General features: G+C 40.6%; 1 protein-coding gene across 1 annotated transcript in view; it reads right to left on the reverse strand.

Moving 5' to 3' along the window:
• The window catches only part of LOC109914674 (PGAP2-interacting protein), a 115318-nt gene that overhangs the window by 31324 nt on the left and 64889 nt on the right, over window positions 1–19105 (reverse strand). Inside the window, exons 6-10 of the mRNA XM_048599521.1 lie at window positions 13921–14175; window positions 8838–8954; window positions 5256–5335; window positions 3193–3298; window positions 1222–1357 (exon numbers count right to left, since the gene is read on the reverse strand). Of these exons, the coding sequence (XP_048455478.1) occupies window positions 1222–1357; window positions 3193–3298; window positions 5256–5335; window positions 8838–8954; window positions 13921–14175 (694 nt within the window). The remainder of the gene's footprint in view (window positions 1–1221; window positions 1358–3192; window positions 3299–5255; window positions 5336–8837; window positions 8955–13920; window positions 14176–19105) is intronic.

Below are 19105 nucleotides of genomic sequence, written 5' to 3' on the forward strand. Positions count from 1 at the left end.
TCTCTCCCTATTTATTTCAGAACCCCCTTCCCCTCCCCCATTTCTGAAGAAGGGTCTAGGCCCGAAATGTCAGCCTTCCTGCTCCTCTGATGCTGCTTGGCCTGCTGTGTTCATCCAGCTCTACACCTTGGTATCTCAGCTTCTATCAGTTTTGTTTGTTTCCTTTTGCTTTCTGTGAACAAAAGTTCATGTACGTATTTGTTCTGATACCTTGCCTGAATGTGTTATTCCCCTACTACAAGCTGTAGATCTAAACAATGAGCACTGGGGCCAGGGTAGCACTGATTTAGGAGACGTTACAGGCAAGATTCAGTCACAGAAAGGTTAGCTGTGTGGTGTGTTGGTCAGAGTGCAACTAGAATGGAAGAATGGCTGTATGTGAGGCAGTGTTAGCCATGCCAGCTCTGTACTGTGACCAGTGTGTCTCTGTGGCTGCTGTGCCCTAAAATTGCAGGTGAAAGACAATGCTGTTTGCTGACACTTGTCCAGGAGTACAGTGGCCCTATAAAGATGGTGCAAGCGCAAGTGATGCCTGTCTTTCTCTGGAAATTTGCTAAGTACTGGGTTTTTTTTGTGGGAACGGTACATAGTAAGATGGGGCTAGAATCAGACATGAAGGACATCGAAGGAGTAAGTAATTAATGCAGCGACTTGGATCAGATATAGTGAGACAACTTGTCCTCTTGGTGAAAAACCCTCAATAAAACTCAACATGAACTTAGCCAAAAATACATAGACTCAGCCTAAAGCCTTTTCTCCTCCAAACATTACTACTGACATATGGATTTAACTCATAATTATTTTACAAGTAAATACTGAGATAATGAGTGTAATTACCAGAGACAATGTAGGTAACACTATTGCACCCAGTTTACAGAGCTGAAGCAACAATTACAGGGGATAAGAGCACATCGCAGCCTCCACACAACACAGTTGTTCACAGCTAAAGATAAATATTGCATCATCTATTAATAGAAATGTAATTTTTGTCTGACAGTTTTAATCTGATGGGAATGGTCAATGGTGAAAATAAAAGTAGGGGAAAATTCAACAGTAATTCAAGCTACCTACAAATGTAAATATGAAAAATAATTAAGAAGTAAAACACCAATAGTGCCAGAAGGTCTGCCCAATGTCACTGAAGCCTGGGACACAGAGCATAAGATTACCAGTGAGGTAATGATTACTAAATTTTGTCTATGGCTGTCGTCAAAGACTTACCCCCACGTGTGGTCTTTCGTGCTTGGACCAAAGTCCATGTAAAAACCCAGTTTCTCTCCCAACCACATGGTGAGATCGTTATTTCCCAGAAATGGTTTGGAGGCATCACTTTCCAATATGGTAATTAAATCAGCACCTATGAATAGTAAAGTGGAATCCTAAGGTTAGAAGCGCAACTGAAAAACCACACAACCTTTGAGACAAAAAGATACTAAAACATTCCTTAATTGATTCCCAGGCAATCGAATCTTCAAGTACCAAAATGAAGTTTTATTAAAAGCCCAGGTATAACTATCAAACTCATGGGGTATCAATAGCACATTGTTAACACCATTTAATGGTAAAACCTTAACACAGAGAACAGGCAGCGGTTACTGAGTCTGATTGACAATGACAGTCAAAGATGGCTGACCGGGGCAATGTTAAAAGTATGCTTCACAGCATCTGGCTGCCAATATGCTGAAAAAAAATTAAATGACCTCGCAAGTCAAGTCATCCAACTCACTGGGAAGAACTTAATGCCCCTGACTGGCTGGGAAGGTGCACAGTAGAGAACCCATCATCTTCCCAACTTCACCTAAGTCTTTGGTGAAGGTAGTGAAGGTCATACTTTATACCTCAAGCTACCTAAAACCGTTAAGTGCACAATTAAGGGCACAAGAGCCTCATCTTGCCATTGTTGGAATTCTTTATGCTGAAGCTGGGGTTGGGAGGTCAGAGGTTTCCCTTTGAGGTATCTGGAAGAACCATTTCAGCAGGAAGGACGCCATCCCCTTCTATCCTGACACCCTCTACCTTTCCGTAATAAGTCCTGGTTGACTAGCCACTGTGAAGGTGTCCCTCTCAACTTCTCTGGGACTTCTAATGACTGATCCTCTTCCTGGGCTCCTCAAGTACCAGCAGTTGTGCTGCTGGGCTTGAAGGGTAGCCAGTCTCCAATTGTCTCACATCTCTTACAGAAAGGATCATCATCCTGAAGACCCCAGGAAGCTCTACAGCAGGGAGTTAAGTGTCTGATTACAATTTAGTTTTGTTGGGCTCTTAGACATGGCAGCCGCACAGTTCCACTAACTGTCTGGCATACGAATCAATACCAAAGCCATTATATTCTGCCTATTGTCCCTCTTCACTCTCTGCTCATCTCTGCACTGCCTGTAGCCGGGAAACATAAGCTTCTCCACCTCTACTCATGTCACTCTCCTCAACTCTCTGCAGCATGGCTGGGCACACCACTTCACCGCCCCTCCCCCCACCCCAACTCAGGTCTATTTTAGTTCTTTCCCACAAGTAGAAGTACTCCTTCTGTGACATCCCTGTCAAAACCCTTCATAATTTTAAAGGTTTCTATTGGATCTCTCTGCAACTTTATTTCTAAGAGTGAAGAAATCCATCCCTTTCATAGCTCTAATCTCAAATTTCTAGTGTGTCATTTTTGATTTTTTTTGGACTCTCTCTGAAGCCTCGAGATTCATTTTCTAATATAGTGACTAGAACTGTAGAGTAACCTGACTGTGGTCTAAAGACGGTTCATTGCAAGAATATAAGAAACAGACACAGGAGTAGATCAGTCGGCCTCTATTCTGCTGTACAATTCTAATAAGATTGCAGTTGATACTTCATCTGAACTCCACTTTCTTGCCCACTGCTTATGTCCTTTGATTCTCAAAGAGATCAACTTATCAGTCTTCCAATCTAGTAGTTAAGCAGAAGTTATCTAATTACAAGTCGAAAGTAAAACCAAGTGCTTAGTTCAAATTTTTTTACAATTTTGTTTCTGCTTTCAGTGATCTGTGTATCTGTACTTACAGCTGTCTTTGTTCCCATTTGGATTCTTATTTTCCAAGAAATATGCAAGTTCCTAGTTTGGTCCTAACCTGAGAAATAAATCTTCAAAGGTGGTAAGATTTCCCTGCTGTACCTGTGTTTGTATGTGCCCTTATTAAGTCACTGCATTTGAAACCAAACACATACCTGTTTGTTCAATAAGGTCAGCAGATCTTTCTAAACTTGGCCAACCCTGATTGTCATATCCGAATCTGTATGACCATATCATGGCAGAAATGTCTTTCTTGGCAGACTGGTTATAAAACATAAAGGCAATATAGAAGAAAATTAATAAAATATATGGATATACTGTAGATCAGGGCATTTAAGACAATCTTGAAGCTTAGAACAACCTTGTTCCAGTTTTCCACCAATTCCGAATTTCTTTACCTCAATCATAATTTTAGTTTGAAACAAGCTTTGTAATTCATTCTTTTTTGCAGAAGCACCCATTCTGTTCTTTGATCACCATGAATGGTCCATGGGCAGGAATGAAAGGATTCTCCTTAACAGGTGCTCTGGGTTGATTGGAAGGCCCCAGTCTTGATGTAACATTTCTTAGGTTTCCCTCCCCATAGCCTCTCAAACCCCATCTCCTATTTCACTCGCTGATCCTCCCCTCCTCCCTGACCCCCAAACAATTATAAAATTCTGACCTTTCACTGAATGCATTCTTGAGCCCCAGTGCTATATCAGTAGTGGCAAGTGTTTGTAGTGGCATTTTTGGTACTTTGGCTAACAGCCTCTGATGTGGGATTTCCTGTTCCTGTGAATTATAAAACTCTCCTCCAGCTGTGGGAAGGGCTTCTTCATCAGGGCAGGCTTCCTCTAACTATATAGTTGTTTTTTCCTTTGTGGGGAGGTGGTGGAGGTGGGTGGGAGATCCATAATGCTTTGTATAATTCCACCCAAGATTGAGTAGGTCACCAAAACCTTGGTCACATATGTAGATTCACAAACAAGAAGAGCTTTAGGAAGGGGATTTTTCATTCATTCAGGGACATGGACATCGCTGGATGGCCTAATATTTATTGCTCATGCCAAATTGTCCTTGAGAAGATGGTGGTGAGCTGCCTTCTTCAACCACTGCAATAATTCAGTGTCACTACAACCACAATGCTGTTAGGGAGGAATTTTGATCCAGAAAGGAATGGGGATATATTTCCAAGTCTGGATGGTGAGTGGTTTGCAGGGGACCTTGCAGGTGGTCGTGTTCCACATTCATGCTGATAGAAAGAAGAGCTCATGGGCTTGGAAGGTGTTTTCTAAGAAATTTTGATGAATTTCTGCAGTGCATCATTTAAATGGTAAACACTGCTGCTACTGTGTATCAGTGGGTGTTTGTGGACGTGTTGCCAATCAAGTAGTTTGCTTTGCCCTAGATGGTGTCAAGCTTCAAGTGTTGTCAGAGCTGCACTCATCCAGGCAAGTGCAGTATTCTACCACACCCCACTTGTACCTTGTAGATGGTGATCAGGCTTTGGGGTTAGGAGGGGAGTTACTTGTTGCAGAATTGCTAGCTTCTGACCTGCTCTTGTAGCTGTTGCATGTTTATGACTAGTTTGGTCCAGTTTCCAGTCAATGGTAATCCCAAGATGTTTATGATGGGGGGAGTTCAGCGACAGTAAAGCAATTGAATGTAAGAACATAGGCCCTAGGCAGCTGAGTTGGGGTTGAGCTCTCTTGTAATGAGAAGACTATATGGTGATCTTACAGAAGCCTTTAAAAATATGAAGCATTTTGCTAACATAGTCACAGAGAATATTTCCACTGTGGTGAAACAGAAAACATATAGCATAGTCACCAAGAATTTATGTAGTCAATTCAGAATAAACATCTTTACCCAGGAACAGGATAGAATATGGAACTTGCTACCACAGGGAATGGCCAAGACAAATAACTTTATCCTAAATACTTAAGTGTAAGTATATAAGAGAGATAGGAATCAAGACTTATACTGATAAAATTAAATGAGGAAGAATGATAGGAGGCTTTAGTGATGCATGAATCCCAAAACTATTTAGGTGGGCTAAAAGGGCTGATATTGTACTGTACATATTATGTAATTGTATTAAGTTGGGGCAAAGTCCATAAGCAGTTTTGATCATATCTATAAATCACTTGCCTATTCTTGTAAAAGTTCTGATTGAAATAACATGCATTCATAAACTTTGTAAAATGATAGTAAGAATAAAGACTAGGATACTCACTAGATTCAATAATTTCTTCTGATACAATGTGAATCGATGTCCTAATCCTAAAAGACCCAAACCGACGAATAGCCACAGCACTAAGTAGGAATAACATAATTTGAAAGAAAAAAATTTGGGATTAAAAATGCAAATTTTCACTTGAAAAACTATGAACATCAAACAAAGTACTATAAAAGGTACATAGACACTTCAAAAGTGACACTAAGTACAAAAGATTCAGACATTCGAGTGACCAGTTTAGTATCATTTTGAATTTTTACAATAAATATTCTAACGAGATTTCTGGAAATGCAATAAGATCATAAAATTTTATGGTGCATTAATTTTCCAACCTTATCCCCGGATAGAAGGTGTTTATTCCAGTGTGTTAGAAGAGATTTGTAGATTACTGACAATTGTTATGAGAGAAATATTGTTCACTGGGAGATATTAAAAGATTTAGAACAGGCCTATGTAATGACCATATTCAAAAGAAGTGATAAAAAAAACTGACTTCTTTTTATTGCTTCTTATTATTGCTTTGAATACATGGAACTAATTATCACAGGTAAAAATTATAACAATTTAATAATAAGTCAACATGAAAGAAATCACCCTGCCTTGTGAATTTTATTGACTTGTTTGAATAATTGACAGCCAAGTGAAGTGTAATAAGCATGTTGACATGATGTTGCACGATTTACAGATGTTTTTTGACTAAGTTTTGCATGAAAAGCTATTGACTAAATTAAAAGTTGTGAAGATTGGCGGGATTAGATAAGAAACTGATTGAAAGGTAGGAAACAATAATACATGTTAAAGGAGTTACAACAGTGTGGAAGAAGTACTGAATGGAGTGACATCTTATACTACATCTGCAGTCATTTTGGAGGTATCAGTTCTCTGAAAATTATATTTTAGAATTAGAGTTTAGTACAAGCATAGGTGATCCAGCATTATGGTCCGTGATCATGACAATATATTCTTGTGGGCAGAACATTGAAAGGTCATACCAAAAACCTTAATTCTGTTTCTCTCTCCACAAATGCTGCTAGACCTGCTAAGATTCTCCAGCATTCTGTGTTTGTTTCAGATTTCCAGCATCTGCAGTATTTTGCTTTTATTCCATTTTAGAAGATCAGGAAAGGATTTTTCTAAGCTTATGGGAAACACCCGTAGTTTAGAGACAGAGAGTTTTATTTTAGCTTTACTTTGATTTATGAGTCCTTTGAAGTCCCTCAATGAAGGTGCTTGAATAGACCAGTGCTTATGAAAAGGGAAGGACATAATGAAATTAGATTAGCTTCAGTAAACAGTTAGTCCCAGACCTGAAGTGCTGGGATAAAACCTGAAAAGGTTACGTGTAGCTGAGTACATTTAAGCATGTATGAGTATGTGCATGTGTAGCTCCAGAAAGGAGCTATCTGCAGTTCCAATCTACAAGTTAAAGCCACAATGATGTACTCTATTGAGGTGTTACAGCCAGGGACACTGGGGTGTTTTTGGATACTACAACAAGGAGTGTTTTAGGTTACAGAGCCAGAGTTGTGCTTTGGATACTATACAAAAGCTGTTGTGTTCCTTTTCAGTTTATACAAGAAGATTTTGGTATTAATGGGATTACACCTTTCCTCTATATTCAAAAATCTTTGAATGTGTGTTAAATGTAGATAGTTTGGTTTATTCTATGTTATCTTCATTTCTTTTGATAATAAACTTTGTTTTATTTTTAAAATATCAGCAGCATTGCAGGCCTATGTTGCAGTAGGAGACCACTTCATCCAAACAAACCAAAACAAAAAATGACAAGCCAAATTTCAGTCTGCAATCTGACCCTACTGCGAAGCCTCGTACAGAAATAACATAAGCTGAGCTCATAACAACATCCAGCAATTCTCCACATTGCCAGTAGATGTCAGTTTTGCACCTGTATTTAAACAGTTTTGCTGGTTGTAGCGTAACCTTTTGCCGGGGATGTTGTCAGGGCCCATAGCCTTTGTAGTATCCAATACCTTCAGCCATTTTTTGAAATGAATTGAACTGACTGAAAACAGGCACCAATAATGCTAGAAACCTCAGGAGAGAACCATGATGGATCATCCACTCAGCCCATCTGGATGGAGCAAAACCAAAGTTGCTGGATCTTTTCCAGCAACTTTGGTTTTGTTCCTGATTTACAGCATCCGCAGTTCTTTCGGTTTCCATCTGGATGGAGATTGTTGCAAACACTTCAGTTTTGTCATTTATGCTGATTTGCTGAGCACCCCCATCATTGAGGATGTGGATATTTGTGGTACCTCCTCCTCCAGTGAGCTGTTTAATTAACATCATTCCCAACTGAATGTGGCAGGACTACAGAGCTTAGATCTGATCTGTTGGTTGCAGAACCACTTAACACTGTCTATCACATGCTGTTTTTGGAGTTTGACTTGGAAGTAATCTCGTACTATAGTTTCACCAGGTTGACACCTCATTTTTAGGTATGTCTGGCAAGCCCTCCTGCCCTTTTCAACAATTCAGGATCAATTCCCTGACTCAGTGGTAATTGGCAGATTGAGGGATACGTCGGGTCATGAGGTTACAGTATGTGATTGTATACAATACTGCTGCTGATGGTGTCCCACCATGTCTCATGGATGCCCAGTTTTGAATTTCTAGATCTCTTCAAAACTTCCCATTCAGCGCAGTGGTAGTACCAAATATAATGGAGGATATCCTCAATGTGAAGGTGGGATTTTGTCTCGTGATGACTGTGAGATCATCACTCCTACTCATATTATCATATATTCATCTGCTACAGATATAATGAGATTGAATATCAAGTATGTTTTTCCACTTGTTGGTTTCTCATCACCTGCAGCAGATCAGATCCAACAACTATGCCCCTTCTAATGCAGCCAGCTCAGTCAGTGGTGGTGCTACCAATATCTTCATGGTAATGAACATTGAAATCACCCACCATGTACATTCCATGCCCTTGCCACCCTCCAAGTAGCATTCAACGTGGAGGAAAGCTGATCCATCAGCTGAGGGAGGGCGGGTGGGGGAAGGCTGGTGGCAATCAGCAGTAGGTTTCCTTGCCCATGTTTAAAGTGATGCCATGAGACTTCATCAGATTCAGGGTCAGTGTTGAGGACTCCTAGGTAATTCCCAATTGAATATCACTGTGCCACCACCTCTGGTAATCTATCCTATTGGTAGGTTGGGAAAACCCCACGGACAGTGATGAGGGAGTCTGGGACATTGCACGTAAGGTATAATTTTGCATTTAAAACACGGTATTACACAATTTAATACATTTTTAGTCAGGCATTTTTAAAAGACTTACTGGAAATTATATTTGATAATTCTTTAGAAATCATTAACAGTTTAAGTCAGGTGTAACACCTCTCAAATTAGTCAAGGAATATTGCTTTTAATATTTCTGAAAGTCCTGTTGTGCAGATTTTTTTCAAAGCACATAGTCAAAATTAGAATTTTAGGCCTACCATTACATACATCTCCATTTATGTAGGTTAACAGAATCATTAACACACACAACTGTCAGTTAAGTGATAGGGCAATTATATTTCCACAATGTTACAAAATTATGCCACTTACATAGTTTGACATACTTTGCCAAGACTTTGAAAAGAATAACATGAATAGTTTCTGATGGGAAGCATTTGGACTGATCGCCAAAGAATAATCCCAATCCAATCAAGTGCATGAGCACACCTGGAAAGAAAGGGGAAAGTAAAAATTGAGAACCGGATTCATAAACATTCTATCACTCTGTTAAAATGTAGTTTTTAAAATAAAAAATGTGCAGATAAATCACAGAAAATTGCATGTGACAAATTAAACTCTGTATATTATGGTGAAAATTAAATTTTCATAATGATTTGATTTACTACTTCTTCCTCCAGTATTTTCAAACATATGGTCAATCTGTTGAAATAAAAATCATAACAGAGCAAGACATTGATCAGTTGTAACAATAAAGGGATAATCAAATTTCCTTGCAAGCTTTGTTAAACAATAACTAAGATCCAGAACTCTTTCTGATGTTTGACAGAAGTAAGTGAAATTGAAAGCAGAATAAGTAAATTAAATAGATGGTTTTAGATTGAATTTGCATAAATGTATATCAACCTAACATTGCTGCTGAAACAAAATTTGTTCTAATAAAACTGCAGAATGTATCATAGATAAAAATGTTAAGGTTCAAAATGTAGATAAATTTGAAAATAGATAATAGATATTTAAAAGTCAAATGCACATAGACAGTAGACTCATTCATTAAATAATTGTTTATGGGGGGCGTAAAATACATTTAGGTTACCACCAGAAAATATTTCTTTTTGACCAGCAATTTTATTTCCATTTTCTGAAAACAATGCTACTACTTTTTTTTGTACCAAAGTATCGTAAGCTTTCCAATATCTCGGTCATGTGACTATTCTTTCCATGTGAGTGAAATCTCTATAAGCAGATCACCTAATCCTTATGAACAGAAATGCACAGCCCAGCAGGAGTCACAGATATCAATAAAGAATGGGGTCAGAAATGTATGTGACACATTCCTACCCCAAGCCTAAGTTAACTTAGTCTCGTGCTTCTACCCAGCTGAAATTGGTTAACTCAGTACAGACTGGAAACAAGTCTGCGTTTTTCTACCTTGTTGACTCAGTACCGCACCACATGATAAATTTCCCCATTGAATATGGGGCCAAAGCGTAAGGAGAGGGAGACCAAGAAAGGAATAATATCGCATATTTACCAAGCTCAGTGTCCGTGTGAAATGTTACCTCGGAAATCTAATTAATTTGATGCACAGACATCTAGATTGCAACAATGAGCCTTGACTCTCACCAGCATTAACCTAAACTGAAATAACTGGCAAGGTTAAAGTAAACTCTGTCAATAGCATCCCTGAACATTACAGGCAATTTAGCATGGCCGATCCACCTAGCCTGCACATCTTTGGACTGTGAGAGAAAACCAGAGCACCCGGAGGAAACCCGTGCAGACACAGGGAAAACGTGCAAACTCCACACAGACAGTCACCCCAGGGTGGAATCAAACCCGGGTCCCTGGTGCTGTGCGGCAGCAGTGCTAACCACAGAGCCACCATGCTGCTTGTATGTGCAACCTACATAAAACCTGAAGAATTTTAGGGTAGTCTCAGATGTAGCTGGAGGAAGAGAAATGCAGTGTCCATTTTAAGAGATGGAATACACATCATACAGATTCCACAACAGGCAGAAATTAAAATGGAAAAGTTTATCTCAAAGGGAAAACAGTTGGAGGAATGCCAGGGCATCTGAAAAACATTCTAAAGAATCATTGTTATGCACTGGGAAATTCAAATGTTGCATCCAGTTTAATATCATTTACATTGTTCCAGCTTCCCACATAAACAAGACAGTATCTTCATGAAAAATCTATTTGACATTTTATTTGATTTGTAACAAGAGAAAATTATAAGAAATGAAAATTATAAAAAAGAGATGTCATTTTGCTTTGGTAGATTATTGTAATTCAAAGATATCAAGTAACAAAGTGTGTGCACAAACAAAAATAAATTGTTAACCATTTTCGTGAAATGTTTCCCCTTTAATGAATGAAAAACTAGAAACAAAATTCGGTAACATTCTCATGCCTTTTCCATCTAAATATAACATGAAGTTCTCTAAGGAATCAATGCTCATTTAAGAAGTTGTCTTGAGTAGCTGTTAATGTGAATGTGAAATTAAGTAATGACAAAATGAAATATCACAAAGTATTTCCAAAGATGTGCAAATTAGGTGAATTGCCCATAGTGTCCTGGGATGTGAAGGTTAGGTGGATGAGCCATAGGAGGTGCAGGGTTACAGGGACAGGATAGGGTAGAGGGGTCGGTCTGGGTGAGATGCTGTTTGGAGACGGTGTGGACTTGTTGGGCTGAATGGCCTGTTTCCACACTATAGGGATTCTATGGACTCCAATAGGAATTAACATTAAAAAAATCCCTGCAATCTGACAAAAAACTATAAGTAACCGCCATGAACACCCCACTCCCCCAGCCATTCCCCCAAGGCATCATCAAATTTGGAGAAGTTGAGTTTGTAATCAAACCTTTCCAAAGGTCATGTTCCCTAACAGAATGACTTCAAAAATGTTTAGAAGGAATGTGGAATGCATTCCACTCAAAAGGATGTAGTAATAGGTCACCTGAAATTTTAAAGACTGAGAGTGATACATTATTGGCTTTTACAGCTGGCTCCACTGCACAGCTGTTTTTTCCTACACCTCTGCAATTTCCCTGAAATGAGGTCAACTTCTGAAAGACTCATGGTTCATGGCCCCTCGAACCACAAACTGTCTGGATGTAGCTTTTGTGTAGCTTGTACATACAAGTTGCATATGTGTCTGCTCTATTGACACTGAGTTTGTTTTAACCTTGCCAGATATTTCAGGAAGTTTTGAAGGATAATTTCATAACTTCCATGCTCCCTTCCATCTCATGCCCCTTATTCTCTCCCAATGGCTCTTCATACCCTCCATAACAGCTCAAGGCAATTCCTTGATTATTCATCCTGTATACCCTTTGTACAAGGTCAGTGGCAACTGTGGAAATAATTAAAATGAAGCCATTCATAAGCAAAGCCTGCACTATACACTTTCCAGCAACCTATTTTGTCATTGGCTCAATCATTGTTTACACATTTGATAAAGATTTGTCAAGCGTTTACAGCTTTTGTTATTGATACTTTAAATGTCTGATTGATTGCCACCCCATAGAATCGAGGTGGGGCTACTATACAGACTGCCTCATGATTTGGTGGCCTCCATAGCCACCTCAGATTAATGTTTGGGGGCAATGGGCTCAATTCGATCCCACAACCCCAACCTCTATCCCAGAGCAAAAATCTTGCCATTTAGAGCATCTATTCTCCAGGTGGCTGTGCAAGCCAGGAAATTTCCCAATCTGAAGTACCCACCTCAAAACTCTGGTTCTCATACTCCAAAACCCCAGAGATTAATACTGTACAGCCCAAACCAAAGTGATCATGCCACCATTTCCCCCTGAAATGCCAAGAGACTAATAATAGAAGCCTCTATCTCCACTGCAATCCATCTGAACTTTGGTTATGGTTTCAAATAATTCTCCAAAACCTTAGGAACACAAAGCTATATCTGCTGTCTCAAAGAATTTAAAAGATCTGATATTACTATTTAAAGAGAAGTTTCTTTGGCTAGAGTTTCATGCTCGGCCAGCATTACTGATACACATTTTCTAGTTATTTATCCCAATGCTGTTTGTGAACAAATTGGCCGCCTTATTTCTGGCATATTTATTTCCTTATTTCTGCAAACTTGTCAACAAACTAGACATCAGGAAAATGCAACATGGAAACCATAGTGGATACTTGGCAGGTTAAGAGTGCCCCTTGCTCCAAGTGACCTTATGTTGGGGCACTAGGTAACAACATCTCAGGGCATGCTGCATGGGTACTGGCTACATGCACCCCACATCCACAGGCATCGGCATCTGACATGTTCCAGTCTCTACGTACTTTTGTGGTACCATCTGATCAATTTACAGGATGCTCCTACACTTTAATGCTGCACCGACACCTATCATTGTAATGCTGTTGCAAGCACACTGCGCTGAGGGAAGCACACAGCTCTTGGGTGAGCCAAGCTGCATCTCCAGTTTCTTTGTTTCCTATCATAGCACTCACTCAATCTGAGCCAAATGGATGCTCACAACACCCTTGCCTTTCAATGTATTGCCTTTTATACCAGCTCCTGTCTTGCTGTTCATTTACCTCAAACACAAAGGCAGGATGCTTGTCATGGTTGTCAACAGGCTTCAGTTAAGTCAAGGGGACATAGTCTTCACTCAGGAGCTCACAACACATTAAGTCAAAGCAGCCTCTGCTCAGGGTGGTCAGAGTTAGCTACTCAACCCTTTATAAGGAGAGTATCCTGAACAACTGTCAGTTTTGCCCTGGGGCATTTTTCCTCATGGGATGAGGCAGAGGTGACAAAAGTGGGTGGCACAGGTATTATTGTTGGTGCAGGTGGGGAGGAGTCCTGAGTAAAGGAGTTGAAGGGCAGAGGGCATGCAGAGTTAGTAGTGTCAGGGGTTAGAGTAGGTAAAAGTAAGTGAGCAAAGATGTTGCTGGGAACAATGAGAGTGGTAGAGCCTGACCCTTGTTGGGAGGTGGGTACAGTAGCAGAGATAGAGTGAGCACGAGATATCAAAGAGAAGATATCAGTCCTTACTTTGACGCATTTAAGACCATTTCATACAGTGCTGGGGCATTCTTCCAGATGGCTTGGACTGCTTTAACTTGTGTGGGAACCTCAAATCAGGGTGGTGTGGTCTGGTGTTGTGGCCTGCACTGCAGGTCTTGCGGAAATAGGAAGTCCTGCTTATGCATTAGTTATTGCTTTAGCCCATAGTAAAGAACATTATTTTCAGTATAAATGGACAGCATTGTAACTAAAAAGTATTAAAAAATGCTAAATTTGTAACCCAATTATTACGCTCTACTGAAACCAGAGATGAAAGGTTGTTAATTTAAAAAGCTGACATTAAAATAGCAAAACGCATAGTTTGTATAGGTTTTTCCTGACCTTGTTTTCAAAATTAGAAGAATATACTTCTTAAATTGTTAATGGAAAACTTATTTTATTTTAAACTACATACCTAAAACCACCATTGTTTGTTCTCGAGTAATGGAACCTCCAGGAACAAAGTTATAAGCTGTACACCACACTATACCAAGCATCTCCAGCACGTAAACCAACATTCCTGTGCCCAAGGCCTTGCCTGGATATCCTGAGCTGATGAGGCGGTTGATCAAGTGAGGCCAAAGAGACATAGTGTAAACAGCCAAGACAGTCCCTGCAGCAAATGCTCCTTCCCTTCGAAGGTAGAAGATACCAATTACTGATGCAACTCCTGTAACAATAGTAAAGAAATCTATTAACAGTACAGAAATCTAATTGATGTCCCCATTCTATACAGGTGTATCTGTTTGTGTGTGTATAATCAAATCCCTATGATATCACATATGTATGACACATGCATGTATCACAGAGTCATACAGCATGGAAACAGACCCTTCAGTCCAACAAGTCCACACTGATCATGTTCCCAAACTAAACTAGTCCCATTTGCCTGAGTTTGATCCATATCCCTCCAAACCTTTCCTATTCATGTTGTAACTGGACCCACATCCACCACATCCTCTGACAGTTCATTCCACACACAAACCACTCTGTGTAAGAATAGTTGGTCTTCATGTCCTTTTTAAATCTTTCTCCTCTCACCTTAAAAATATGTCCCCTAGTTTTGAACTCGCCCACCCAAGGGAAAAGACCCTTGCTATTCACTTTATTTACGTCCCTCATTATTTTATAAGTCTCTATAAGGTCAACCCCCAATCTCCAATGCTCCAGTGAGAAAAGTCCAGCCTATTTTTATAACTCAAACCCTCCATTTCCGATAACATTCCGGTAATCTTTCTGAACCCTCCCCAATCAGACGCTGTCAACATCAGCGACACAAACTATAAGGATTTTCCAGCTGTTTTGATGCATGTTTTGAAACTTGTACACTTGTGCTAATCATTCACAGCTGAAGATTCTAGTAACATTAAGGTCCATACAGGTGAGATGCTTTTGCCTTACTTCTGTCTTTAAAGTTTGGAGAAGTACTGTGGGGTGATTGGAGACTTCAAATTACTCATAAATTGGGTTATTTCCTGAACAGCAATGTGATGCGTTATTGGCTTTGCGGAATTTTGCTGCATGTTCATATGAAAGGAAAGGATATTTATTGACCTGTTTACACAAAGGCTACAAAAGTTATCAGGCTATAGTTTCAATGCTTCTGGGACAAATGGAACAGATGTAGCAGAGGAGAAACTCTGAAAAGAGGGGTAATGCTTTGCACAGAGGGAGGAGAGCTCTCAACACTAGGCATTAGCCATTCTGAGTTTTGAGGGAATACTTCACCTACCTTCACCTCAACAGCAGCAACAACTACGCCACTGGGTTTCACCAGACATGGTCAACAGAATTGTGCCACCTCAGAAAACTGGACATGTCGCCTGGCAGTCGGGAGGGGACAGCACTGCCAGTAGACATTAAGATCAGCTTGGCTCTAAAATTCTACATGATCTGATTCTTCCAGGTGCAAAACATAGAAAAGAATTTCCAATTTTATATTTATAGTTGCAACCAGGTACTGATGAGAATGTCTGTGTATAAGCAAAGGTAAGATAATTGGTCTCTCTATAAGCAGAAGGAAATAGAATTAGTGGACAAGTGATTTCAGCATGGTAATAGATAGCCAACGACGGCATCCATCTGAATTCAGGATCTACACGTGAACAGAAAGAAAGACACAGGAACGTCAATGGGTTTCATTCCATTCATTGGTTGTCCCTCGATTCAAAGATCTACGACTGAACAGGTCGATTCTCAACCTTGAGATAGTTCAGCAATTCAGACAGGATATTCCAAGAAAGAGTTGGACCTAGAGTGCAGAATTTGCTTCTTTATCTTCTCTCCTATGCGTCTGCCTTAGCATTAAAATGTAAGAGTTGGAGAGTTACAGTTTCAAGCACTATTTTTAATGATTGGTACAAAGCATGTCATAGTATCAGTGCTGCTGGGCTTCAATTTCAGATTGACTTTGAATTGTTTTCTTCATTCTCCACTGGCCATTTGAGTGTCATAGAATCATAAAGTACAAAAGAGGTCAATACAGCCTATAGATGCTGTACTAACAGAAGTGAAATACTACCTATACTAGGAACAAAAACAAAGTTGCTGGAAAAACTCAGCAGGTCTGGCAGCATCTGTGAAGGAAAAAAAGAGTTAACATTTCAGATCCGGTCAGTTCTGAGGAAGGGTCACTGGACCCGAAAGGTTAATTCTGTTTTTTCCTTCACAGATGCTGTCAGACCTGCTGAGCTTTTCCAGCAACTTTGTCTTTGTTCCTGATTTGCAGCATCCGCAGTTCTTTCGGTTTTTATTTACTACCTATACTAGTCCCACTTTCCCATACTAGACCCATACCCTTGAATGCTATGACACTTCAAATGTTCATCCAAACACTTTTTAAAAGTTATGAGGTTACCCGCCTTAACTATCTTCCCAAGCAGTGCACTCCAAACCTGTACTATCCTCTGGGTGAAAAACCTTTCTCCTCAAATTCCCTCTAAACCTCCTGCCTTTCACTTTAAAAGTGTGTCCCCTTGTTCTTGACCCTTCAACTAAAACAAATAGCTACTTCCTATGCATAAAATAAAACAAAGAACTGTGGATAAAAACTAAAGGAACTGTGGATGTTGGAAATCAGAAACAAAAACAGAAATTGCTGGAAAAGCTCAGCAGGTCTGGCAGCATCTGTGGAGAGGAATCAGAGTTAATGTTTCAGGTCCAGTGACCCTCCCTCCTATCCATAACCCTCATTAACTTATGCACCTCTATAATTCCCCACTTCAACTTTCTCTACTCCAAAAACAACCTGAGCTCAAAAGTCTCTCTTCATATTGAAAAGCTCCATCCCAGGCAACATCCTGGCGAATCTCCTTTGCACCCTCTTCAGTGTAAGCACACTCTTTATATAGTTTGGTGACCAGAACTGTACTGTGGCCAAAGTTCTGTACAGCTCCAACATAACCCTCCTGCTCTTATAAACTATGCCTCAACTGATAAAGTCAAGCATCACGTATGCTTTATTAACTACCCTGTTAACTGTCCTGCAGCCTTGTGAACGAGTATCCCAACATCTCTCTGTTCCTCTGAGCTTCCCATTGTCCTGCAATTCATTGAGTACTCCCTTGTCTTATCACTTCTTCCACCTTACACTCACAAGTCTTAGATGAACCAAGAAATCCACTCTCTACTGGAGACCAGATGTGCAGCATTCAAGTCAGACAATCCAGACCTATACACGAGATCCAGGTATCACCTCCACAAAGGCGCCATCAGAGATGCCAAAAGGCAACACCGGACCAAGTTAGAGGCCCAAACCAACCAAACAGACTCCCATCACCTGTGGTAAGGACTAAACGACAGTACAGGAGAAGCAGAGCAGCTTAGCAGACAAAGACATGCCCTGAGGCGCTCAATGCTTTCTGTGCTCGGTTCAAGCAGAATGCCAGCAACATGATATCGGCCTGGACCCACCCATGCCCATTGTCACCTCTGTAGACATCAGACAGGTCTTCGTGGGAGTCAACTCAAGGAAAGTGACGGGCCCGGACAGAGACCCCAGACAAGCACTTGGATGCTGTGCTGACTAACTGGTGGAGGTATTCATCGACATCTTCAACCTCTCCCTCTACAAACTGAAGTCCCCACCTGCTTCAAGAAGACCACCATAATCCCAGTATCCACGAAAGCACATGCAACATGCCTTAATGACTACTGCCCAGTGGCTCTGACCTCCATTATCATGAAGTGCTTCGAATGGCTGGTCATGGCCCACATCAACTCTAGTCTCCCAGCCTGTGTCAATCCCCCACAATTTGCCGACCAATGCCACAAGGCCACAGCGGACGCCAATTACCTGGCCCTGCATTATCCCTGGAACATCTGGACAACAAGGACACCTATGTAAGACTCCTGCTTATCAACTACAGCTCCACCTTCAACACAATTATCCCCTCCAAACTGATTTCAAAACTCTGAGCCCTCTGCAACTGTATCTTCAGCTTTCTGACCCACAGACTGCAATCAGTGAAGACAGACAACTGCACCTCCACCACAATAACACTCAACACTAGCGCCCCCCAAGGTCCTCAGCTCCTTACTGTACTCCATGACCATGCTGCTAAATTCCGAACAAACACCATCTAGAAGTTTGCTGTCAATACCGCTGTGCTTGGACAGATATCTAACAATGAGAAGTCAGAATACAGAAAGGAGATAGAGGGCTCAGTGACGTGGTGCAGTGAGAACAACCCCTCTCTCAACATTGGCAAAACTAAAGAATTGATCATTGACTTCCGAAAAAAAGGAGAACACGCCCCCATCTGCATCAGTGGAGCTGAGGTTGAGAGGGTGGACAGTGTCAAGTTCCTAGGAGTGACAATAAGCAACAACCTGGACTGGACTTTCCACGTAGATGCGACGGTCAAGAAGGCATAACAACGCCTCTTCTTCATCAGGCGGCTCAGGAAATTTGGCCATAATAACCCTCACCAACTTTTACAGATGCACCATAGAAAGCATATTGTCTGGGTGCATAATGGCCTCGAATTGCAACTGCTCTGACCAGGACCATAAGAAACTACAGAAGGTTATGCGCACAGCCCAGACCATCACAGAGGCCAACCTTCCATCCATGAACTCTATTTACAAGGCTCATTGCCGTGGAAAGGCTGCCAATATCATTAAAGACGCATCACACACTGGCAATGCTCTAACAGAACCTTGAACATGTGGACCAACAGGTTCAGGAACAGCTTCTTCCCAGCTGTTATTAGACCAAAGAATAGACTCTCTAACTTCAAATAATGCTGATCTTGCTGATGTTGATCTTGCCTTGAGCACACCCTGTGCGACGTAACCTCTAAGTTTTTTTATTTCACCCTATGATCTGTATGTCCTTGCTTACTATGATCTGCCTGTACTGCTCAAACAAAACTTTTCAGTGTACTTAGGTACACGTGATAATAAATAAATGAAGTCATAGAGATGTACAGCATGGAAACAGAATCTTGGGTCCAACTCATCCATGCCGACCAGCTATCCTAAATTAATCTAGTCCCATTTGCAACCATTTGGCCCATATCCCTCTAAACCATTCCTATTCATAAACTCATCCAGGTGTCTTTTAAATGTTTCTCTGGGAGCTCATTCCATACTCGTAC

The sequence above is a fragment of the Rhincodon typus genome, chromosome 1 (genome assembly GCF_021869965.1).
Source record: "Rhincodon typus isolate 14 chromosome 1, sRhiTyp1.1, whole genome shotgun sequence".
NCBI lineage: Eukaryota > Metazoa > Chordata > Chondrichthyes > Orectolobiformes > Rhincodontidae > Rhincodon > Rhincodon typus.